Below are 25,784 nucleotides of genomic sequence, written 5' to 3' on the forward strand. Positions count from 1 at the left end.
ACCATTTATAAATAGTCCTTTTACAGGTTTTTTCCGGTAAAAATGACTATTTGTAAACGGTAATAACAATCATATTGGTCTAATACGCACAAAAAAAAAAAACCTTAGTGACCTAATACGGACAAACTGGAAACTTAATTACCCTCCTAAGTCATTGACCCTAAGTTTAAAGACATTGGGAATATATGACCATCAACAGTAAACTAGTTCGTTTAGAACTCGTGTCGTCCCATATAACCTGCTACTCTTCTATATGACGAAGCTTTTCATCTATAGTCGTCCCTTTGGGGACATCCGATAAAAATTGGAATGATACAGAGAAGATTAGCATGACCCCTGCACAAGGATGACACACACAAATCGAGAAATGGTCCAATTGTTTTTTTAAACCCTTTGTCATCTTCTCTGGAACCCTAGTTCCATTTGCTAATAGAGTTCAATTGCAATTCTTATGTTTCGGTAGTTCATGTACTGAAGTCATGATCAGACAACATGTGGATTTTATGGTCAGATTGACCTTCTTGTTGATGTCTTCAACCATTTGCGGCAACTAAGGGTGATCTTTCTTTTTATAAAGTCTCCTTTGAGTTTTTTACTTTTCCTGTCATTAAGTTTCATGCTCTATAAACTTCCGTTTATGTGTTGTATATAGTCTGTATATGTTTGTTTATGTGCTGATTTTTGATTAATTTTGCAACTTTAGTTTCTTAGTTCATGTTGTGGTTTATCTTTTTATAAAATAATTGATAATAAGCATCCTCTGCAAGTCCCTGTTGGTTTTACATTTCCATTCGTTATTAAATGTAGACATTGATGGGAGGTATCAAAGTGAGATTGTATTTGTACATATGGATGTGTTCATGTAAACATTTAAATGACAAAAAGAAGTTATTGATAAAATGTTGCATATTTATGTAATGAAGATCATCAATCATATGAGTTTTTGGACTTAGAAGTTCTGAAAGAGTTGTGAGATAAGTTTAAATAGAAGCAACTATTTTCAGTCAAACAAGTCAGTCACATTGATTAGTAAGCATGTTTGTAAATAATTAGGGTTATTGACGTAGGAGGGTAATAAGGTTTTCAGTTTGTCCGTATTAGGTTACTAAAGTTTTTTTTGTGCGTATTAGACCAATATGATTGTTATTACCGTTTAGAAATAGTCATCTTTACCGGTTAAAAATCGATAAAAATGACTATTTTTAAACGGTAATAATAACCATATTGGCAGGGCCGGTCTAATGTTTTTTACTACCCGGGACGAGACAAAAAATTTATGCCCTTTATATATGTACCGTAGATCGAGAAAACAAATATATAAAAAATATTTAAAAAATGTAGTAAATTTAATATTCAAAAAAGTAATACAAACAAAACCTACAAAAATCGCCTACAAATCCATTTTTAACTAGTGACTAATAACATTACAATGAAGTAAATCTATACATTTCTAGAGACTAAAATACAAAGCAGTGGATTTCGAGAAACCCACAATAAGATTTCAAAATAAACAGAAATCAGCCTAACAAGTCCTGATTCACATCACAGAAACAAGAACAAAAAATTTAGAAAATGATTTCAGGAAATTGTGTCATAAACAAACCATAGTAATCAAAAACTATACTTGAAATAAACCATAAATATATGAAACCAAGCAACAAAATTTGAAGCTGGAATTTGTATCAGAAACAAAGCAGCAAATTACGTTTTTTTATTATAATCTAACTAATGAAATCCAACAGGTAAGAATAAAAACTCTTGACCCCTAAAACAAACCATAAAAAACCATATTAAAATGTGATAGATTGATGCAACATATTTGGTGTTCAAACGGAAAAAAAAATCATTTGAAGAAAAAGGAGAGATTAGAGAACTTACCCTAATCAGTTGAAGAGCAAAAGAGAAATCAGAAACCCCACCTTCTTTCGTTCGTTGTCTCTATGAAAAAAATAAAAAAAATTCAAGTCAACAACTCCTATAACAAATCACAATAATCATATTAAGACCTAAGAAGCGATGATTGATGGCAGCAAGTTAGAAAAATCGTAGTCAATTGAAGAAAAACTAACCCAAAAATCGTGTGAATGAGAATAAAGAATAGAAATTGGCAAATCAGAAATCATTCCCTTCGTTTGTTGTCTCTTGATTTAGGTTGAAAAGGAATCAAACTCAGTATTCATAAATCAGAAAATGGAAGGTTGAAAATATCGATTGAATGTATCAGCTTTAGAGAGAATAGAATCAGGAATTGAGAGTAAGGAATGGGAATCGCCAGATCAAACTGCACAACAAATAGTTCAATCGATTTGAACGTTCTATCGAGAGGGCAGAGGCGACTCCTCGATTTCCACAGTACGATTTTCAAAGATTTTGGATAACCAATTTGACGATTGTGCTTCTTCAACTTGGCTCTCAAGAATTTCGGTGATGCGGTGATGCCCCAGATAAGATACGATGCCTGATCGTTGTTTTTCTTGGATTAAGTAAGTGGGTTTAATTTTTGGGCCAAAATTATATATGTATATTATTACTTGTTGGATAAAAATTATGCCCCTATTTTTTTATGCCCTGGGCTTAAGCCCAACTCGCCCATATGATTGGGCCGGGCCTGCATATTGGTGTAATACGCATAAAAAAAAACCTTAGTAACCTTACACGGAGATACAGAATTAGAACAAAATGCGAAAGGTCGAAGATCCTCTAAACGTGTAAACTATCCCAACCCGCATGGGACCAATCATATAATTTATTTTTAGTTTAATTAGTAAAGTCGAAATGTCTACACGGAAACAAATTAAAGCCCTCGCATACCATACGAAGATACTGTAAGAAACAAAGATACAATTTTCTCGAAGCCCTTCCCTACACCAAACCTGAAAGAAACCCTAAATCAGCCATGGCCAAGAAGCGAAAGTCTCGTTCTTCACAATCTTCACAAGAAGAACAAGTGCCGGTTGAGGATCCAACCGTCAGTGATGCTGTTGTAAAGGAGGAGCTAGAGCATGGAAACGAACAACCTCAAAATTTGGACGAGAATAAAGAAAACGATGAACAAGGAGAGGAAGATCTTCAAGAAGTAGAAGAAGTCGATGTCGATGAGGATGAAGAGGAAGAAGAAGAGGAAGAGGAAGAAGAAGAAGAAGGAGAAGGAGATGAACAAACGACGGGAAACGAGGTGAAAGAAGTTAAGGTTGAAACGAACGGCGGAGGCGGACAGGTAATAGAAGATTTGTCGGACGAGCCTGTCGAGAAGCTTCTCGAGCCGTTTGCCAAGGAACAACTCGTTTTACTCTTGAAGGAGGCTGTTTCCAAGTACCCTGACATTGTCGAAAGTGTCGAGAAGATTGCCGATGCAGACCCTGCTCACAGGAAGATATTCGTTCATGGTCTAGGATGGGATACCACCACCGAAACCCTAATTAGCGAGTACAAGAAGTACGGCGAGATCGAGGATTGTAAGGCTGTGGTAGACAAGGTCTCTGGAAAATCAAAAGGATACGGATTTATCCTCTTCAAGCACAGAAGTGGTGCTCGAAAAGCTTTGAAAGAACCTCAGAAGAAGATAGGGAATCGCATTACCTCCTGTCAGCTTGCTTCTGCCGGACCAGTCCCAGCGCCTCCACCAACCGCCCCTCCAGTGTCTGAATACACACAGAGGAAGATATTCGTGAGCAATGTATCAGCTGAGATTGATCCTCAAAAACTTCTAGAGTTCTTTTCGAAATTTGGGGAGATTGAAGATGGGCCATTGGGATTAGACAAGCAGACGGGAAAGCCTAGAGGTTTTGCACTGTTTGTGTATAAGAGCATCGAAAGTGCAAAAAAAGCTCTTGAAGAGCCACACAAGAACTTTGAAGGACATATTTTGAATTGCCAGAAGGCTGTTGATGGTGTGAAAATGGGGAAAGGTTTCCATCCACAGCAACACCAGCATCATCATCAACATCATAATCAGTATGGTGGTCATCATCATCATCCTTCAAAAAAGGCCAAGTTTTCCATGGGAGGAGGTGGTGCAGGAGCAGGACAAGGTCATTTGATGGCTCCTTCTGCACCCACTATGGGGTTCACTCCACCAGTTCCTCCTCCTGCATTGACTCCTGCTTTGGGGCAGGCGTTGACTGCACTTCTTGCCTCTCAGGGAGCTGGATTGGGAATTACTAATCTTCTTGGAGGACTTGGCACCCCTGCAAATCCACAGGGTATGCCACATGTCAACAATTCTGGATATGTGAATCAGGGAGCTGCAAGCTATCAACAGCAAGGTGGGTATCCCAATCCACAGATGGGTCAAGGCGGCAGTAGGCCACAACAAGGTGGTGCATCTTACATGGGTCATGGTCACTAGGTGAGTAAAAGGTTATATTTTTTCTTGAAATACTAGTATGCTTACAAATTCTGTTGTTTGTCAAATTAGACTATATATTTCCTGTTTTACTGATTAGATTTGGATGACAGGGTAAATAGGTAACTAACTGTAGATTTGTGCAAATCCACACTTCACATGAGATCACTTTAAAAGTAAAGGATATAGGATGCACTTCAAATTAAATATTATTTGAATCTTTTAGTGATGAATTAGTAGATTATACACTAGTATTTGAAGGCCCATCCTCGGTTGTGTTGTTTTTAGGTGGCTAGAGAAGTTGTGGTCTATAGAAAGTTAACGATCTTATATTGTTTTTGACATTTGACATCAATCTTGCGTAGTTGCATGATACGATCTCATAATTTGCCACTTTTATTCTCTTATTTTTTATAAATTTTGTTGCAATAACTTGAGCTACTGAATATATACACACTTTATGTAAGGGCATTTGGTCAATTGTCTTTAAAATTGCTTATTATGTCATTGAGTTATATTTGTTTTTTTTTAATTAAATGTACACACATATTTACACTTGTTGGTTATGATTATATTCGGAGAATCTTGTTACTTACCTTTTTAAAATTTCAGGGGGTACATTTACATTACATATATGACAAGTTCAAAGTTATTTAAAATTTGAAATCAAGTTTTTATGATTTTTTACAATTCATTGTGCAGATGATGCATCAATCTTTTAGTTTTGGAGTCTGGTGATTCTTCTGAAGTTGCAGCCAGTCATGCAAAAGAAGTCTTTATTATATATGTAGCAAAAGAGTCATCATTTGCTTCTAGAGCAGAATAAAAAAAACTGTATTTTCTTTAGTTTTACTTGGTTTAATGGTCTTGTTTTAAAAATGTAGTAAAACCCATGACTGGTTTTTTAAAATGTTTGAAGCATGTTATTTCCTAGTTTTTTAACATCTTATGATTACAAAATCTCAACTTGCCAATTTTTTAGGTAGATTTTTTTTTTGTTTTTGTTTTTGAGGTTATGTTTTCAGGAAATGAACAAGAAGTGAAGAACTGAGGTGTCTTGGAATTTGGGCAATCATTTATCTATCCCCGGGCAGGCGGGCAGCATAGAAGGTAAAATATGTTGATGGTTGATGACATTTTTCTTACTAAAAAATGCCATTTTTTTATATTTGAGTAACAATATTATATATTCATAAAAGTATTTCTATACCCAAATCCTCCTTCAAGCTAACAAAATGCTGACAGTTGGTGGCTGTTTTTTTTTGTTTTCTTTTCGTTAAGTCCTGTATGTGTATGGGTACATTCACCATTTTACTCTTACATTTTAACAAATAATTTTCATAATACACGTCATTTTTTTTTACAAAACACCAATTTTAACATGAGAGAAGTTGGGAGGAAAAAAGATGAAGGACAAATGATTAAAGGGTTAGTGTCTTACCCTTACTACATAAATCCAAGTTTTCACTCAAAATAACCCTTCCTATTTTTGTTAACACATTAAACTCATCAAGTAAAAAAGAAATAACCCTTCCTCTTTTCCTGTTAAAGTTGCACATTTTCCCATTGTTATGGCTTTACATCATGGCCCTTCTGATAAATAATCAAACATTTCAACCTTCATGCATGTAAGTCAAAATATTTCAATTAAAAATAAAAAAACTTAAAGGTGGATTCTTTTGTTAGGAAGGCATACATATAAATAGTAAGAGTTCCTTTAGTTTCGAAATATAACTCAAAGTTTCTTTTGAGGTGAAGTTTTAGCTACTTCTGAGGTGACCCACATTAGCATCATGTAAATCAGGTAAATGCAACATGTTGCTCGTAAGTAGCCCAAATCCACATTGCGGTTGTTGAGATTTGAACCCTTGATATATTATGAACATATGCCATCCTAGAACCACATGTGCTATATCTTTGGGGCTAGTGGGTGTCCATTTCGAAGAATGTAGGTGGGAGCTAATAGAAGAATGCCATGAAGGGTTTGCTATTTGGCATGAGAGGTTAAGCTCCATTTGTTGACATTTGTGTTTAGTTTCCTATAAAAAAAATTATTATGTTTATTTTGTGGAACTCTTTTCCTAATATATAAAATAGATTGAGATAAATATTAGTTATATATGTTGTCATGTTGCCCCTCCGATAGAAGCTTAGTGGTTGAGTTGCAGAATTTCACCAAGAAGGTCTAAACCAAGATTGTTAAGATCGGGATCTTACGTATGGTCGTTTTTGAGTTTCTAAGATCGGGATCGTAACATTAGGATTGAGATCCTAAGATCCCATAAAATAAAACATAAATTTAATTTATAATTTTAAAACATGTAAAATATTTCAAACATTCAAAATTTTGTTCAAAAGTTATAAAAGCTTTAAAATATTAGTCATAAGTCACTAAGACAAAATGATAAACGGTAAATTGGTAAAGGATAAAAGACATAAAGTGGTTAAAAAAATTTCATTTAAAAAAAAGAAATCAAGGGAAGGTAGGATTGGATTTCAATCCTAGGATCCTACCTATGATTTTACGTGCAATATATTCTAAATATACAATCTGATTCGTTTTTCATACCTAAGATCGTATAATCTTTTAATCAGGATAGTGATTTTGACAACTACGGTTATAACAAAATTATTAATGGTTGCTCTATGATAGATCTCTCATTTGATGGTCTTGGGGCGGGTTCTATGTGTAGGCTACTGGCTGCTCAAATGATGAAGTTTATTATTTTTCTACGATTAATTAACTTATAAACTAGAGAGATGAAAGTGGTTTATGGATGTCAATGTTTTTGAAGAATACGACCAAAATGAAAATAAGGTTTGATAACTTCTAAGGTTAGTGCTGTTTATGATAAGTTACAATGTCATGCACTTTTCTTTCTAAAACTCTATAGGGTTGTATACTCTGTAGAGTTTTGTTAAGGGCATTTCCTATCAAATCTAAATTAAACTCACTTTTACATTAACATTTACGCTAAAAAAATTCAGCACTATACTCAAAATATATATATATATATATATATATATATATATATATATATATATATATATATACAAACACACACACACTGTTGGTGAATAGTATAACACTAAATATAGTGTTAGACTGCATTATTTATTATTTTTTATATTATAAAAATTGGATTTTATATATATATATATATATATATATATATATATATATATATATATATATATATATATATATATAATGTGTTAATCTAATGGTTTCACCATCTTTTCCATTATAAGGGGTTGTTTGATAGTTGTTTGTTTGATTGAGTTTGACTGATTCAAGGGGTATGACCGGTCTGAAGTCGAACTAAATCTACACCTGAAACCATCATGTCTGATTATGCGTCTGACCGACTATTGAATGATAAAAGTGACAACTTTACTCTTTTGTTCTTTTTGCTACTATTTTCTACATAAATGAAACCAACATCTACAAAGTGAATCTAGAAATAACAATGTACAATCAAGGGTACAACATCTAAAGCACTAAATATACAAGTGGAGTCAGCAATCAAGCACTTACAAACTAACAATATCAATGAAACCAACTAACAACATGTAGAATGTATTGAAATCATTGTAGCCATTCGTGCAATATATGTAAAATAAGTGAAATATGGTGAAGTGCACATTTTTTGTATGACCATCAAGGGGTTTTTTTTACCGATTTCATTTATTCCACTAGATTTTTTTGACCTCTAAGTTTAACTATATTTGTGGTCAATAAAAAATTATTTGATTATTTGAATCAAGCTTAAAAGATGGACGGTCAAGCCTATTTCTCGATTCAATAGAAGCCCAAAGAGACGAATAGGATACCAAATAACAAGAGATGTAAAAAGCATGCTGGATTAGGCCTATTCCTAAATGAAATGTAACTATGGATCTATATGTAAACATATTATCTATTTAGATATGCTCAAATGATCATTTCTCACGATGAGAATATATATATATATATATATATATATATATATATATATATATATATATATATATATATATATATATATATATATATATATATATATATATATATATATATGATAAAGAAGGTAAAATGTATTAAAAATCTATCAAACATGGAACATGTGATGCTTTTAAACAATAAATATTGACTTAAAATGAAAACATACATACCACATGCTAGAGTATATATATATATATATATATATATTATATATATATATATATATATATATATATATATATATATATATATATATATATATATATATATATATATATATATATATATATATATATATATATATATATGGGAAAAATGAATATACCCTTAAGAGTATATAAGCGTAGATACCCAAACTCACCATATTACGTTGTTTTGTATCACATATACACATCGAAATTGTCCAATGTTGTTTTAATTCAACTTTTAACTTGATTTAATACCAAGATTTTTATAAATTTTACATTTATATTCCTCTTATATAATTTTCATTTTTAACTATAATATATATAGTCTAGTAGGTGTTCGACATAAAGATGTGATGTAAGAGGAAGATAATAGTGAAATTTCAAAAATATTGAAAGTAAATCAAGTTAGAGGTTGAATTTTAAGAACATTATAATGAATATATCAAACAAAACGATGTATTATAGTGTGTTTGGGTACCTAAGCCTATATACCCTTAAGGGTATATTCACTTTTCCATATATATATATATATATATATATATATATATATATATATATATATATATATATATATATATATATATATATATATATATATATATATATATATATATATATATATAAGTATTGTGTGAATGTAGGACTAAATATGGTCCAATCATTTTAAAATGACATTATACTAATTTGATTAATTAAATTAATTACTATAAAATTTAAATCTCTATAAATTTGGAAACATAATTAATATATTTGATTTCAAATCCACCGTTTTAGGAATTAATCTTTATTAATCTCTTTTTTACACTAGACCAATATTACGATGATTAGCCTCCCCATCACGACCATTCTCCTCGAATTGTTCCGCTTCAGTTTTATTTTCATCGATCACCTCGTTAGTCTGTCCATATGATTTTATCATTGACATTTTATGATATAAAAGAAACTTTAACAACATCATTTAAATAAGCAAATCTAAGTGGGAAAAATGAAATTGCATAACACCTCCAATTGCTTTCTCTATAATTCAACGTTATTTCATTCAATTCATAATAGTCCATATACTTTGATTTATGTAATAACAATAAAAAAAAAATATAAATTATTATTCATCCATTTATTGGTATGAGAATTTAACTTTCAATTTCAACTAATTTTAGTTTCATGGTTATTAATTCATTTGGAATAATATTTAGTACATTAAACGAAGATTTGAGTTTCAAATTTGAGAATTGATTTTATCAATTCACGTAACTAATTATGTTGTATGGTTGTAATTTTATTATGAATTATCTTCAAATTATTTTTCAATTTTTTAATATTATGTGGTTGAATTATAAATTTAATGTTCTAATCTCATTCTTTGCTACTCGACAATGATGAACAATAGCTTGATGGTGGTGGCTTGCAATGGTTAATTATTCTTCAAGAATTATTATAGTTGTATCAAGGTTGTAAAAATTGCTTGACGGTAGCTCGACGGTCGACTGGTGTTAAGGGATTAATTGGTCTTGGCGGGGATTAATCGAGGATTAATCAGGGACCATATATTATTAATAAAATATTAAAATTAATTAAATATTAATATATCTTAAGAAAAACTAGTACTTCAAAATTAGAAAATAAGAAAAATTGTAATTTGGAAATACGAAAATATGAACATTTTGGTATAATATTTGAAATTTTGAAAATTTGAAAATTTTGGAGTAAAAAAAGAAAGTTGGTTTTTTGAATTTTTTTAAAATTTTTTGACTTTTTTTTCGACTTTTTTTGACTTTTTTGACTTTTGTTGACCGATTAATCCAGCCAAGGCCGATTAATCCCGCCAAACCCGATTAATCCTAAATTTCCGATCAATGCCCTAATCATCGACGGTTGGAGAACGCCAAACGATTAATCCACGATTAATCACCGATTAATCCCAATTTCTGCAACAATGAGTTGTATAAAAAAATTTAGACAGTAGTTGATGGTGGTAGTAAAACAAAAAATTATACATTGTATTCTTCAAGAATGTTTGAATTCTTCAAATTTATTTAGTTGCATAAAACTTTTGTGGTACTACAGATCTACACATAAAATTTTTGTTATTCGGTTTTGCACTTGGAATTAGTGTTTATTCTTCAAGAATATATTATTATTCTTCAAGAATGTTTATGCTCTTGCAAAAACTTGTTCTTTTCGTCAAAAATGTCTTATGAGAATGTCATTTGTAACATTATCATTGTCAGGAATGAAGTTTTAACTAAAAAAAAACTTACTAATAACAATTTTCATAATATATAAGCAAATATATTTTATATTTTTAAAATTTGTTCTTGACTTTGTATCATGTTTCATGAATATTATGTATTCCTAAAAAATAAACTAGATTATATTCTCATGTTCTTAAAGAGTTTAATACATAAATGTTACATATTCGTCAAGAATAGATTAGACCATATCTTCATATTCTTAAAGAATTCGACACGTAAATAATTTTCAATATACAAAAGTTATTATACAATATTCTTAAAGAATACAAATAATCAATTTTCTTTTTATAAAAAAATATTCAGGTTTTGTAATCATATCAAATGATAACGTAATTAATTTGAAATGTATAATATTTAATTTTTTTTAATCTTAATCAAATTCATTCCCTAAGATTCTCACTTGCCATAAATTATTGTTAATCAATTTGACTAATTTACTCTTACATTTATTTAAGTGTAATTATAATGTAAATGATACTACATGTTAATACCATTCACCTTAAATCACAATCTTTCATTATTTTCATCTAATCGTCAGAATTTGATCATACTTTCACACAATAATTACGATTCATAGTTGATCCTAACCCTATATATATATATATATATATATATATATATATATATATATATATATATATATATATATATATATATATATATATATATATATATATATATATATATATATATATATATATATATATATATATATATATATATAGGAACATAACCGATCAAAGAATTAATGAGAACAAAGATATTATTCCAAGAAATCAAGTTTTGGAGAATTAATGAGAACCAATCAATCTTACGATTTGAAACTATAGTGACATAAGATACAATCCGATTGCAAAATAAATCAAAATTTATTGATAATTCCAGAATTGATAATTTCGTCCATGGATTTTCCCTCATCCATGATTCCTTCTCTTCCGGTAATAATCTCAATAACCTCAGGAACAATGGAAATATTTGGGGGAGGGAGAACCCAGGAGAACCACAATTCTTATTTATGTCGAAATCATAACAACAATTTGCTCGCACTATCAATCATCATATCTCTTTTTACGATGGAGTTTCTTACCCATAACACCCAAAAGCAATAATTTTAAAGAAAAAAAGAGTCAGGAGCTCAATCCTATAGCATGATTCATAAAGAAAATCATATAACTAGCCTATGAGAGAATCGTTAATAATTGAGACGACGAACTTGCCTAAGCCGGTGAAAACTCGAGTTATGGTCTCCCTGCAATCGGGGTGAAGAACCACAGCCGACTTGGTTAGGAAGCGATTACGGAAAGTTGTCGATGTCCATAACTTATCCGCCTTCTTTGTGCAGCAACGAAGCAATTGTTGGAGGCGTGCATGTATATTTTAGGGATAGAAAAGGGAATAGAGGCTTTAATATTTTTTTTAAATGACTAGGTAAGAGGTACATGACCCAAGAAGAGGGTAAAAATGTTAGTATGAAAGATTCTTATTGGACCAAAGTAAGAGGTAAATCAGTAATAATGAACATCTAGTTGAAAATTGGTAATAATGAACATTTCAGATTTTAGGAGTGAGATTTTTCGGAAATAATATTTCAGAGTTGGTGATCACTTTGATAAATGCAAAAAATTGATTCATTTAATTTATTTTACAAAAGGCATAGTGATTAGTGATTACAAATATAAAATATCCGGATCAAAAGTTAATTAAACCCAAAATTGAATTTTCTTTGCACTCTGTCCTGAGACAAGGCGGTCCTTTATCATTTTTTTTTGTTTATTTTAGCTATGGAAGGGTTCCATCGGGTTGCGGAAAGGGTTGTGGTTAATCAGATGATCCGAGGAGTATCTGTAGGAGTGTCGGCATTGCATAGAGAGTTGGGCATTCAAAGATCGGTAAATATCACTCGGCTTTTGCATAATTTCTTTTTGATGTTTGGATTAAAACTAAACATGAATAAGTCAAGTATTTATGGTGTGAGGGTGGAGTGTGAAAAAGTGCAAAGTATTACTAGCATTAATGGTTGTAATACAGGGAAATTGCTATTTACTTATATAGGCCTTCCTATTGGGTCAAAGATGAGCAGAAAGAGTAGTTGAGATCCTATTATAAACAACATCAAGAATCGTATTTCAAATCGGTTGGTCAAATGTCTGTTGATGGGAGGTCATCTTACATGATAAAGTCGGTTCTTTGAAGTATTAGTATTTATTACATGTTTTTAAGACACTAGAAGGTCTTTTGAAGGATATGGAACGTCTAAGAAGCCAATTCTTTTGGGGATGGGATCGTTTTGATCGACACCTTGCTTGGGTTAGGTGGGATTGTGTTTTGCCAAGTCTTGATAAAGGTGGTCTTGTAAGTGGTAGTCTAACAACCTTTAATTATGCGTTACTTCAACAATGACGTTGGCAATTTATTACTCAACCCAATGCAGGGTGGGTTAGACTCATAAAGGCTATATATGGCGACATGCCAAGGTTGGATGTTCCCACTGCGGGATGTTTTATGAATGGTGTGTGGGGTAAGGATGTGTGATTTACTACTAATTTTATTATTTATAATTCCTATCAAATCTCAACCAATTAAAACACAAATAGACAACGTACCTAGTCGCGAAATAATATAGGTTAAGGTAAGAAATAGTGTCGAACACTAGGGAAACGAGTATGATTTCAATGAAAAATTATTGCTACTAATTAAACTATGGAAATATTGTAAAGGAGGGGGGGGGGGGGGGGGGGGGATTTTACAAGTTGAGAAAACTTATATCATAAACTAAAAGTAATTGAATTAACGACAATTACTTTTAGAGTAAATTACACGAATGGTCCCTATGGTTTGGGGTAATTTGCATGGTTAGTCCTTAATTTATTTTTTTTAACTCGGAAGGTCCCTACTGTTTGTTTTTGTTACGTGTTTGGTCCCTAATGTTTGTTTTTGTTACACGTCTAGTCCATATCTTTCCTAAAAAGACTATTATTTAAATAGGAAAAAATGGTGGGGTAGGTAAGGTAAGGTGAAGGAGGTGGGATTGGGGGTGTGTTAATTTAAATAAATCAAAAAATCAAGGGCAAAATAGTATTTTTCAGGTAAGTCAGGAACCAAGCGAGTAACAAAAACAAACAGTAGAGACCTTCCGAGTTAAAAAAATAAGTTTGGGACCAAACGCGCAAATTACCCTAAACCATAGGGACTATTCGTGTAATTTACTCTTACTTTTACTAAAGAAAACAAAACATATGTGATTTTAAATCAAGATTAAAGACCGCTTTCGGTTAGCTTTGAATCACCTTTCTCCTAAGGTTGATTTCTTATGCAATTGACTATTTTGTTGGTTATCGAATTCTAATGTTATTAGTTATCTTGTTCGGATTTCCTAGCGTTTAATGTATTCAGACTATGAATGATATAATATAACGATTTCTTATCTATCATCAAGACAATCAATCAAGCACATCACATAGATATCTAATGCTTTCTAACACAATCAAATATACTAATTAATATAACCTAATCCTAGGATTTGTTCAATCTCTAGATGTAACTATTTAATGATCATAAGTAGTTAAATATCAAGTTAATGCAATTGAAATGATCATCTAACTACACATAACTTGCAGATACGTGATAAAAATAAGAACTTTAATATGTTAGGTAATCGATCGATCAAACACAAGTGAAAACCAACTAAATAAATCCAATAATATCGAAATCAACACATAATATCAATGATCATCTATTCTAAACAAATGTCTAGGGTTATTAGCCCATAACTAAATCATAAAAACGAAATAACATGAAGTAAACTAGATTAAATATGTTGAAATCAAACAAACTGGATGATTGGCCTTCTTAGGGTTTAGGTTTCTGGTCGTCAAAAATTACAAATAATCACAACATTACCATTTAGAATGATGCATAATCGAATATATATAGTTTCCAAAAATCACGCCACCACATCATGACATATGGCTCACCACGTCGTAGTGGGCATTTCTTCACGTAGCCTCCAAGTTTTCTATACAATACATATGTGAATCTTCTATGTCTTGACTCATCACCACACTGTGGCATACATATAACCATGACGCGACAATCACTTTTCTGTATAAATTTTCTCTTTGATGATCGCTTCTAATTTTCTAATGTCCACCTTAGCTTTTAGCTTATTTTTCCTTGAGAATGTCTTTGCCACTACTAAAACGAAGTACAAACATATTAAGTATTATTTATAGAAAATAATCACTAAATGTGGCTAAAAACATAAATATATTGCCTAAAATATATGAGTATAAATTGAAATATCACTAAGATAGTAGGCTCCATTTGGAAGTTACATGAAAATAATTTTCTTCCGGTATCTACTTTACAAAAACGGTTGGGTTAGGGGGAATTCTATTCATTTTTTGAATGATGTGTGGGTAGGTGAGCAACCTTTTGCTACAAGATTTGATCGTTTGTTCAGACTTGATATTAATCTGAATTGCCTATAGTATGTGATGGATTTCTTGATGACTTATGGAGGTGGTCGTGGAGAAGGCCTGAGGAGGGAGGGAAGAGGAACAACTTCAATGTTCGATGGAGGTGATGCAAGGTGTTCATGTTTTAGATGGTCATTGACTTATTTTGGTGGAGTTAGATATACTAGGTACTTTCACAATTAATACGACTAGACTTCATATTGATGATGGTACCTTACTTAGTGGGGATTGCATTACTCGGTGTAAAATAGTCATGAGAAAATGAATATTTTTACTTGGAGATTAATCCTTGATAGACTTCATACAAGGTTTAATTTTTCAAAAAAGGTTTGGATTTAAATTCATTAAGGTGCCCAACATGTGAATGCGAGATTGAAACTACCAGCCGTCATTTTTTCTTATGTGAAGTGGCGGCTAAAATATGGAAGCTAGTGGCTGGGTGGTGCAATGTGATTTTTCCTCAAACAAGTTCCATGTCTCAATGACTTTCTTGGGTTAACGACTCACAATGTCGTTGGTAGAGATACAGTGTTTGGAGGTGATTATTTTTGTTACAGTTTGGGTGCTATGGAGACATAAAAATTCGGTTTTGTTCAATTACAAACCAATTCGTAGAGATGTTATTTTTGATTACATAGTTTTGAATTCGTTCAATTGGGTAAACAACAGAGTTTCCAAAATAAATGTTAATTGGAATGTTTGGATGGAGTCTTCATTGTAATTAATGTTTTGTTTTGGTTCTAGTTACTTGCTAGAACCTTTTGAATATATGACATACTTGTTGTTCAAAAAAAAAAAAAACTAAAAATGGATCATGATTATTCATTTTGTTCGCTTAAGTTTTTCATTTACAACTATCGTTGAGTTATATCAGCCAAACCCAACAAAAATATAACATGTATCAAACCAAAGCAAATGAGGGTTTTTAAGCTAATCAAACCCACTTGTTTTAAATTTTTTGTGCCTATTCAAAATCCAAAGTTAAGCCACATCAGATTCAGATACAGAGTCGAAAAGAGATCCCTTCTACATTCGCTTATTATTGAAGACTTTGTATACAAGTTATTTCACTACATCCAAAACATCCATAAGATGGTAAGAGCTACAACAAAACAACTTGTTTTTGGTTGAATCTAGCCTCCTGTTATCTGCCAAAGCAAGCATAGAACTCAAATGTAACGCCTACCTCACCAGTTACCGATTTGGAAGCTCTGAAGGGAGCATAACACAGGTTCCAATTGCAAATGTGAATGGTCTGAGTTTGCAAGATCTCTTATATAAATTTTTCTAACACTTTTATTGAAAATTCGACATGACATTTGCCTAAACTCAATAAATGTCAAGTATAATATGTACTACAGGAACATTTGTGAGGGGCTTTCTGTGGGGATCAACATGAATTGCATAAAAATATATATAAAAACTAAAAAGCAATTTTTATGACTATATCGGTTAACAAACAAGTTACAAGTAAACGTGATTGCAAAGTGGGAAATCTAGTGTCATAGTCATTGCTTCTATCAACTCTTATATTGTATATGTCAAAAACATGTCTAATTTCATTTTTAGTGCTAAATTCGAGTTTGATGTTACACTACACTGGTAATTATGAATATGTAAAGAGAAAAATTGTCAGCTTCAATTGACAAGTATGAAATGTTCTTGTTTGGTCATGGTATAGGTTTTCCAACAATAACAACGAGGAACAACTTGTAATGCATTGATAAAGAACGCTAATCGACTTAAAAATAGTTCAAAAGTAGGATAATTTTGAGTAAAAAGGCTTTGTATGACGTAGGCCATGTTATTGTTTAATATATTAGTAGGAATATCCGTATTGACCTTTCATTTTAACACGAGATTACGCCTTCGGGATTTAGGTTCAAACAAAACCATCTATTCCAAAGTGTAATTAAGCACTCTAAGAAAATTAAATCCATAGTTACAAATTGTATTTATGAATCATAAGAACATTCATTTACCAATGTCCAACAGAATCAATGCTTTCTTGTGGATGTATTTGTGTCTGAATTGAACTTGGAGAAAACGGCAAACCATATGATTGAGAAATGATGCTTGCCGCAGAAGAAGAATAGACGCTTTCATATGGCAAACTGTTTGTTGTATTATGTTGTTGTTGTTGCTGTTGCTGTTGATGATGTTGTTTAGGTCCGTTATTGTTACCCTTATCTCCTTCCAAATCTCGATACTTGAGAAGATATTTTTGGAGTGGATCCACGTATTCCTCAAACCCTAATGTCGTGATTGCCCATATAATGTCATCACCATTGATCGTCTTCCGCTTCTCTTGTTGGCATTTATCTGAGGCTTCCCCCGTGATGAAGCTGATGAATTCTGAGACGCATTCTTGGACGGTTTCTTTTGCGTCTTTTGAGATTTTCCCGTTTGCCGGGATCACTTTTTTCATGATGCGGCCAACATTTGCTATCGGCAAGAACCTGTCTTGTTCTTTGTTGTTATTATTACTGCTACTATTAATTTCGTTGTTCTTTGAACACGGGTTTTCTAGTTTTACTTTTCCCTGCCTTCCATCTTCCATTTCCCTCTCTCAAAGATTGCAAAAATGATCACATGTTGTTTTGTTTGGTATTAGATCACGTTGGCAAGAGCTTAAATGGCACCAAGAGCATAATTGTAGGCAAGTCAAAAGGGTGACCATTCCGTACAAGTTTAGTCCCCCAGACTCGCTCCCAAAGGCATGGGCATCTTGTCATTTCAAACCTCGTAAAACAAGATATTCTTGTTAAAATTGTTGTGTAGGCACGTGACTATTTGTATAGAAGCTTTCTATTTTATTATGGTTTATAGGTTATTTCCATAAAAGACGTGATATTTTGATTTTTTTCTTTTTAAACCTCAAACTTTTTAAGTTTTATTTGCTACTTGTTGCTTCGGACCCTAGTAGGTCACTAATAGGTAAACCAGGTGTTTTTGTTTCTATAAAATACATTATACTTTGCATTATTTATTTATTTATGTTTAAAATTTAGACCTAAATATATATATTTTTTCAAAATAATCTCAATTTTTAAAATTGGTTATAATATTCGAGACCAGTAACCAATTGAGAACCATACACATTCAAATGTTTTTAAATTAAAATGAAGTCCTAAATTTTATTTTGGTAATTATTATGATTACCCTTAAGATCCAAGAACCATGATATACAAACACCATGTTATATGTATCATCTAAATTCCTTTGTCACAACTCACAAATAATATATGTTTGAATATGAAGACAAGTACACACACACACACATATATATATATATATATATATATATATATATATATATATATATATATATATATATATATATATATAAGTTAAATGTGACTCGAGCATTTGGATTATGTTTATGGAGCATTTAGAGCACTTGGGCTTCATGGATCATGTGACAAAGGAACGAACCATCTGAGAAAGGAATGGATCGTCCGACAAAGGAACAGATTAAGTGCTAAAGAAACAGATCATGTAGAAGGAGTTTTGGAGCACCTAGAAGAGGTTTGGAGCACTTGGGAGTGATATGGAACAACATGGGAACCTTGTTGCACCATATATTAAAGGGATGAGCCAAGAAGGATGCTCTTGCACCATGCCATCTCTTCTTGCGCCATGATACTCCCTCTAGCACCATGAGGGGTTCCTATTGCGCCATGAGGATCCCTTTTGCACCAAGGATTACTCTTCTTGCGCCATGAGGATTACTCTTGTGCCATGCATGGCCTTGTTGCACCATGCATGTTCCTGTTGTGCATGGTAGTATTGTTGTTTAAATCTTGATGTTCTTGTGCCACACTTGAAGTTACTTGTGTCATCCATATTCTTGTTGTGCCATGATGGTGCAAGATGGACCATCTTGGTTCTTGATGAGCCATGTATGCTATGAAGTCCTCCATGATGCTCAAGATCGTTCAAGGATGCTCAAAAGTTGGTATTGCTCAAGGATTACACCATGTTGTGCCACAATGATGGATGTTGGGCCATTTGTGTTCATGATATGCCACTTGTACATCATGATGCTCCACAATGGCACAAGGTGTTCTATCATGTGTGTTGTTGATGCTCATGGGTTGTATGACATGGAAGAATGTTCCAGAAGATGTTGCATGGCGGAATATGAATGGTTTCCACCTTTCATGGGTCTATGGGCTTAGCCCATTAGGGTTTTAGGTCTAATCCCTCAAGTATAAATAGGGATGCATGCTAGGTCATTTTGCATCTTGAATTCTAGAGTGATAGGCGAATCTCTGTGTAATTGTACTTATAACCTTTGTTTGAGAGCTCTGAAATAAAAGACTACCCATGGACCTAGGTTTGCCTTGACCGAACCTCGTAAATATTGTGTCTTGTGTGCTTATAGTTTTGCTAGTTATCCGCTTTTCTTCCTAACAAGTGGTATCAGAGTTGCGGTTTGTATTCCTATAATTGAAGATGTCTACTCACAAGTTTGATTTGGAGAAATTCAATGGTTCAAATTGTTGGATTAGGTGTCTAAGCCCATAACTATAATTGGTATGTACTTGACCCGGGAGTAGCATGGTCCATTTTAGGTTGCATTCACCAGAACAATTTGATATGATGAATATTTGAGAAAAATGTTATTTATGATTTATTAATATATTATAAGTATAATATATTAATTGTGAAATTATATTATTTAATTAGTATTGATCAGGAATTAATTTGGAATTAATTTAGTGATCAAAATAAACTAATTAAATTAAAGGGGACTGATTAAGTGAATCAGTGATACATATACAGTTTGGGCTATTGATCCATACTAATTAGTAATGGAGTAAGTTCATGTAAGGCATGAAGAGTTAGTCCAAAGGGCTTATCATATGGATTATTGGATTAAGGCCCAAGAAAATGGATTAGGGTTTAACTCTTGGAATTCTACACTATATATGTATTTTCCTAAACCCTAAAATGATGGCCATGCGTGTTCTTAGAGAACCATAACCGATTTTGTGTCTCCAAACCTCTCTCTAATTATCATCCACTTAGTCATGGTGTGTTGTGAACCATTTGAGGCATCACACTTGAGGTGCTAAGTTCTTAAAGGCCAAATACTAGAAGCTACATAAAGAGGTAATCATCTAACTAGTTTTATGATTCAACCATCAAATTGTATGCTAGTTGTAGGCTTCATGCTTTGGAAATTTTATTGCATGTATAACTAGAGAAAACTTAGATCCAAAGCATTTAGGGTTGTATGTGCACCATAGGAGTGTTGTAGTATATAAAACCCAACAGTGGTATTAGAGACATGTGTAGTTTTCTGTTATATTGATGCTTGCTTAATTGTTCAAAGCTGGAAAAAGTCGAAAAACTGAACTCTGAAAGAAGGACTCAACGAGTTCATGATGAACTCGACGAGTCCATAAGCTGACTCTATGAGTTGGATAGCCTTTTTGCAGTTTTTCTGGGTTTTTGGCTAGAATTGGATTAGGATCATTACCACAAACTGTTTTATATCATAAAATCTATTTTTCTGAAATGGTAGTGATTAACCTCATCCAATTAAAAGATAAATTGTCAAATTATAAAATAATTGCTAGTTTATATGATATACCAATTATTTGATTATTTAACTTGAAGTTATCTTGATATAAGAGTTGCATTAGGTCAAATTGGTAAACGATAAAGAATATGTTATTATTTTTTTAGCTTTAAATTTGATCTAAATGTTTTAAGATGTTACAAAACTTTTCATCAAGTTTGGAGCTCAAAAGTTTTTTAAAGAGTCACAAAACTTGTCATCAAGTTGGGAACCGAAAAGTTTTTCAAGAGTTACAAAACTTGCCCTCAAGTTTTGAAAGTTGAAAAGTCTCATTTTGAAACATTAAAACTCTTGTAATCGAAAGGTTTCAAAAGATGCAACTCTTAGGTTCATAACTTAAAAATTAATTAAATAGTTTTTAATTTTGAATTTTTACATTTAGAATATTGATGTCTTTTTGAATAATTCAAAATGCCTCTTAAGGATTGTATTAAATTAATTAAAGTGTTTAACTAAAAGAGAAGATTAATAGATCCATAATAATAACATGTTTAAGTTTAATTAAATTAAGAGTATAATTTATTAATTAAACCATCAATGTCCATGGAAGTTAGGGAAGTAGATCTTCCAACCAAATTCACATTACCAGTGCGCCAAATCGTTTTTGATTTGGCAGCAATTAGCAAATAGGGCATTGGTGTGACAACCGTCAATTTCCGGTCTGAGATTTCTCTTCCTAAGGGAAGGGAAAGACTAAGTCTGAGATTGTCTCGTGTGCTATTCCGAAAGAATCTGTTTGCTTCTACTGCCAAGAGAAAGGGCATTGGTGTGACAATCGTCAATTTTTGGTCAAGTCAAAGTCAACTAAAGACAAAAAGTCAAACCGGTCGACTCAATTAACCCTTGTGTACTAGGGTTTACGTTATGTTATTACTGTACAACTCGTTATTCTAATGAGAAATCATCAATTGAAAAGTTCGTATACCTAAAAATATGGTAAGTAACGAACCAAACCGATAAAACAATGTTGCACACTCATCGGGAGTGTGTAGGAACCTTAAACATGGCTTAACGGAGTTTACGGATCTTGCATTGTGAAGCCAGACACTCAAAAAGGTCACAAACGAAAACTCTCTCAATCATTTTCACTCTATCTCTCTATATGAGAAATCTCTCCCAAATCTCTCCATGAATGTGAAATCTCTCCCAAATCTCTCCAAGAATGTGAAATCTCTCCCAAAACTCTTTCTGTATGAGAAATCTTTCCAAGAATGTCAAATATCTCCCAAAACTCTCTCTATATGAGAAATCTCTACAAGAATGTAAAATCTCTCCCAAATCTCTCTTAATTTTTTATAATCACTTAGGGCATCCCGACCCTCGAATTTGACCAAAACAGCTCGAAAACAGAAGTCTACGCGAAAAATAGTCTTAAGGGGCCGAAACTCCTCTTAGGAGTCGAGACCGTCCTAAGAGCCGAACCCTAGGAGAACCGAAACCTTTGAAACCGAGAAGCAGCCGAAACCAAAACCTCAGCAGCCGAGAACTGAAACCCCGAGGACCGAAACCCCGAGGACCGAAACTCACCTGATGACCGAACCTCGCACATTCGGCTCCCTTCGCACCTTCGGTTCCTTCTCTCCCTTCTCTAGGTCCATCTCCTACTTTCGGTCCCATGAACAACCGAAACCCCACTTTCGGTTCTAAGCTCCTAAGGAGCCGAACCTTCTCATCCTCGGCCTGAATTTCGGATTTTGGCAGTTTTGGCCCGGTTTCCAATATTTTTAGCGTTTTGAGCCCGTTTTTCGAGATTTTAACGCGGGATTTTCACCCAAACTCGTATTTTAACATAATAAACCCTAAATATTCATATTTTAACTATATTTTGGGGAAAATCATGGCCTAAGAATAAAATCTATTTGGTAAGATATTTAGGTGGAGTGTTGACTTATCCTTTGGACAAGGATACAAGCAACCTCCCCATACCTTCATAGTACAACCCCTAGTCACTATTCACCCATCCCTAGTCATTTCAATGTCCTTTCTAATCATTTCAACCATTTTCCCACGTTCTTAGGGATGGAACATCCACCCTCTCTCCTCACTTCACTCATTTTCTCTCATTTCCACCAAAAGATCTTACACTTTTCTCTCAACTCTTCTCTCTCAATTTCGATATTTCCAAGGCATTTTCCAAGGCTTTCCTTCTACTTTTGGTAAGTATCTTCATCCCTATTATGATTATTTCACATCCTCCTACTCAAAATCATGGATTGCTTACACAAATCCCATCAATTTGGTGTTAGATCTACAAATCTTCTAGCAACATTCTAAGTGTTCTTGAGTTGAATACTTCCTTTCTTCAACATCCATCCACTGAAATCACACAAGGTGAGTTCATACCCCCATCTTTTCATGTTTTCTTAAGTTTTAAGGGGGGGGGGGGGGGATACAAGTTAAAACACCAAGAACACAACTAAATTCTTCTAACAACTTTCATCAGAAAAGTTTCACTTCATTCACGGACTGTTTTGGGAAACTTAAACATTTTAGTTTTCAAAACTATTTTAGGTGCATGTATTTCAAGTTTTTATCTTTAAAATGAATACTTGCACATCTCCATACAATTTTCCTACAATTTATGGTGATTTTTACAAAACTGCCTAACATTTAGTAAACGAATTCGGACCAGTTCGTGAATATGAACATTTTAACACCAGTTAAAGACTTCCAAAAATCATGATAAAAATTATGAATAAACTAGACACATTTTATGAACTCTCAAAATTTACGGATTCAGTTTTAGACTTCGTATGATGTTTCTATGATTTTTTTAAAATAGTGAAGAAAGGTTAAAAACTAGTTAACAGCTTATAACTTTCATAACACTTTGTATTATGTTGAGCAAAGTGTATAACAATAAGTTCTAATATTGAATGTGTTTTATTGTTAGTTTAGCATTATAAACTGAAAATTTAGGCATTCATGATAAGAATTCATCATCCATTCGAACACATAGAACAAGCTATAATAAGCATAGTTTATCGATTTATACTACATAAGAAAGGATTTACTCACAAAACAAATGGGTTTTTCATATACTACATAATAGAAATAGTTTATGGACTCATAGTATCAATGTATTTTCATAAAAAGGGGTTATTTTGCATTACAAATGTTTCGGATAAACTATAATAGGTATAGTTTATGATCCATTTAATTTTCGAACTCATTACAAAGGTTTATTCATTAAGTGGGACACAACTATAAAGTGTCGGTTTATTCATTTAGTGGGGTACAACTATAAAGTGCCGGTTTATTCATTAAGTGGGGTACAACTATAAAGTGCCGATTGATTCATTAAATGGGGGTACAACTATAAAGTGTCGGGTTATTCATATAAATGAGGTACGAATACAAAGTACCGGGTTTATACAAAAAGGGGTACATTACAAAGTACCGGGTTTTTCTTTCAACTAAACGAGTTTATGTCGGTTTAAACTTACATGAATTATTTTAAGTATGGTAAAATACTTGTACGCTTTCGGTCTTAGTATTAAAGACAAATCATTACACATAAAGTTTACGGGATTTTTCCCAAATCAAAAAGGGTTTTTATGCCGATTTAAAAATCAATTTTATATTCTTTAAGTATAGAAGGAATCTACGGGTCCTTCTAGGGTTCATTATCACATAATATAGAAGCATTCATTTCACGCTTGATAAAGAAAATACTGAGTTTTCTGGAGACATACTTTGATGCTTTTACAAAGAAAACAATTTCATTATCAAACAAAACTCTTAAGAACTCACCAACTTAATTGTTGACACTTTTTCAAAACTATTTGTATTCTCAGGAATTCAGTGAAACAGGAAATCAACAGCGTTTTGAGGATGGGACGTTAAATCGTCGAACAGTTCATTTTGTGATCATAATGTAATTGATTTGAAACATGTAAACATATACTTTGGTGTACATTTTTCAATTATATTTATGATGGTTGTATTTACTTTGAGCACTATTATACTCGTTGTTGTGATACTATACATGAAGTCCTCCACCCCCGGACGTTTCCGCCATCCTTGGTTTGGGGGTGTGACAATTGGTTACGAAGCTTCCTTATCTACCTGAAGGATCATAAAGATGGTAAAGTTAGAGCGTATGACTCTGTTTCACGTAAGTCTTGTAACACCAGCGAAATTAGGGTCAAATTTTAACTTTTATAGAAGAATAATTGGGATATACCATGTGGTAGATTTCATCATAAGTATTCCAAAAATATAAGGAACACTAAAATCCGAGTTATAACGAAGAAGTTGTGACCATTCTAAGATTCCCGACAATACGGATAGACGTAAAAACGCGAAGTTTCGATACCATAGTTTTTAGACTTAAGTATCTAAATGAAAGTTATATATATCATTAAACCGTGAACAAACATAAAAAGAACGCCCAAATTTGACTTCGTATGAGGAAGTTATGAGTTTTCGAAGTTTTTGACCTAGCAGTAGACAGCTCAAAACTGGAAATAGAGATCGAGAGAATTTTGGCCGAAACGACCTAAATGAGGATCGAAGGTCTCGACAATATTAGCGTAACGGTAAAAAGTCCGACGAAAACGGACATCGGATGAAGGAGTTATGGATTTTTAACGGACTTTTCGTGTCCCGGCCCGTTAAAAGTTAAATAATTAAAAATAAAGTCAAAATGAGCCAACGGAGTCTAAATGAAAGTTGTAGAGCTCAGTCTCATCTACGCGTAGATATAAAGAACGCGAAAAACGGAGCTTGTACGCGAAAGTTACGGAATTTAGAAGTTGGAAATTCAAATTACGCCCAGTGTAATTTAGAGTAAGCCCAACGTACTCAGGCGCAGTGTCGCGTCCCATCGGCTAGCAGACTCTACGCTTTGTTAGGCTCGAGTCGTAAGCCATGACGCATGTGAATGCCCAACATAACCGAAGTACGCCCAGCGTAACGAGTACGCCCAACGTAATCCCTCTTTC

The 25,784-nt window shown here is 32.8% G+C and overlaps 2 protein-coding genes and 1 non-coding gene across 8 annotated transcripts; 2 read left to right on the top strand and 1 right to left on the bottom strand.

The window, feature by feature from the left end:
• Positions 1 to 278: 278 nt before the first annotated feature.
• On the top strand, positions 279 to 382 carry LOC111894371 (U6 spliceosomal RNA). Its single transcript, XR_002851201.1, has one exon. It is a non-coding gene; the product is annotated as a U6 spliceosomal RNA (small nuclear RNA).
• A 2,408-nt stretch (positions 383 to 2,790) lies between these two features.
• LOC111894242 (UBP1-associated protein 2A) lies at positions 2,791 to 6,462 on the top strand. Of its 6 annotated transcripts, none has more exons than XR_006188041.1 (3): positions 2,791 to 4,348; positions 5,358 to 5,455; positions 6,104 to 6,462. XR_006188041.1 is itself a non-coding variant. In XM_042899133.1 (2 exons), the coding sequence occupies exon 1, from the start codon at positions 2,897 to 2,899 to the stop codon at positions 4,346 to 4,348; it is 1,452 nt and encodes a 483-aa protein (XP_042755067.1). In that variant the 5' UTR covers positions 2,791 to 2,896; the 3' UTR covers positions 5,358 to 6,462. The 6 variants fall into 6 exon arrangements, 2 of the variants coding, with proteins under 2 accessions (XP_042755067.1, XP_023746085.1); XR_006188040.1 differs by having other exon boundaries at positions 6,150 to 6,462; XR_002851146.2 differs by having other exon boundaries at positions 5,371 to 5,455.
• A 10,617-nt stretch (positions 6,463 to 17,079) lies between these two features.
• Positions 17,080 to 17,854, bottom strand: LOC111894356 (nuclear transcription factor Y subunit B-7). Its single transcript, XM_023890433.3, has one exon. The coding sequence runs from the start codon at positions 17,806 to 17,808 to the stop codon at positions 17,227 to 17,229; it is 582 nt and encodes a 193-aa protein (XP_023746201.1). The 5' UTR covers positions 17,809 to 17,854; the 3' UTR covers positions 17,080 to 17,226.
• Positions 17,855 to 25,784: the final 7,930 nt, after the last annotated feature.

The sequence above is a fragment of the Lactuca sativa genome, chromosome 2 (genome assembly GCF_002870075.4).
Source record: "Lactuca sativa cultivar Salinas chromosome 2, Lsat_Salinas_v11, whole genome shotgun sequence".
NCBI classification, from domain to species: domain Eukaryota; kingdom Viridiplantae; phylum Streptophyta; class Magnoliopsida; order Asterales; family Asteraceae; genus Lactuca; species Lactuca sativa.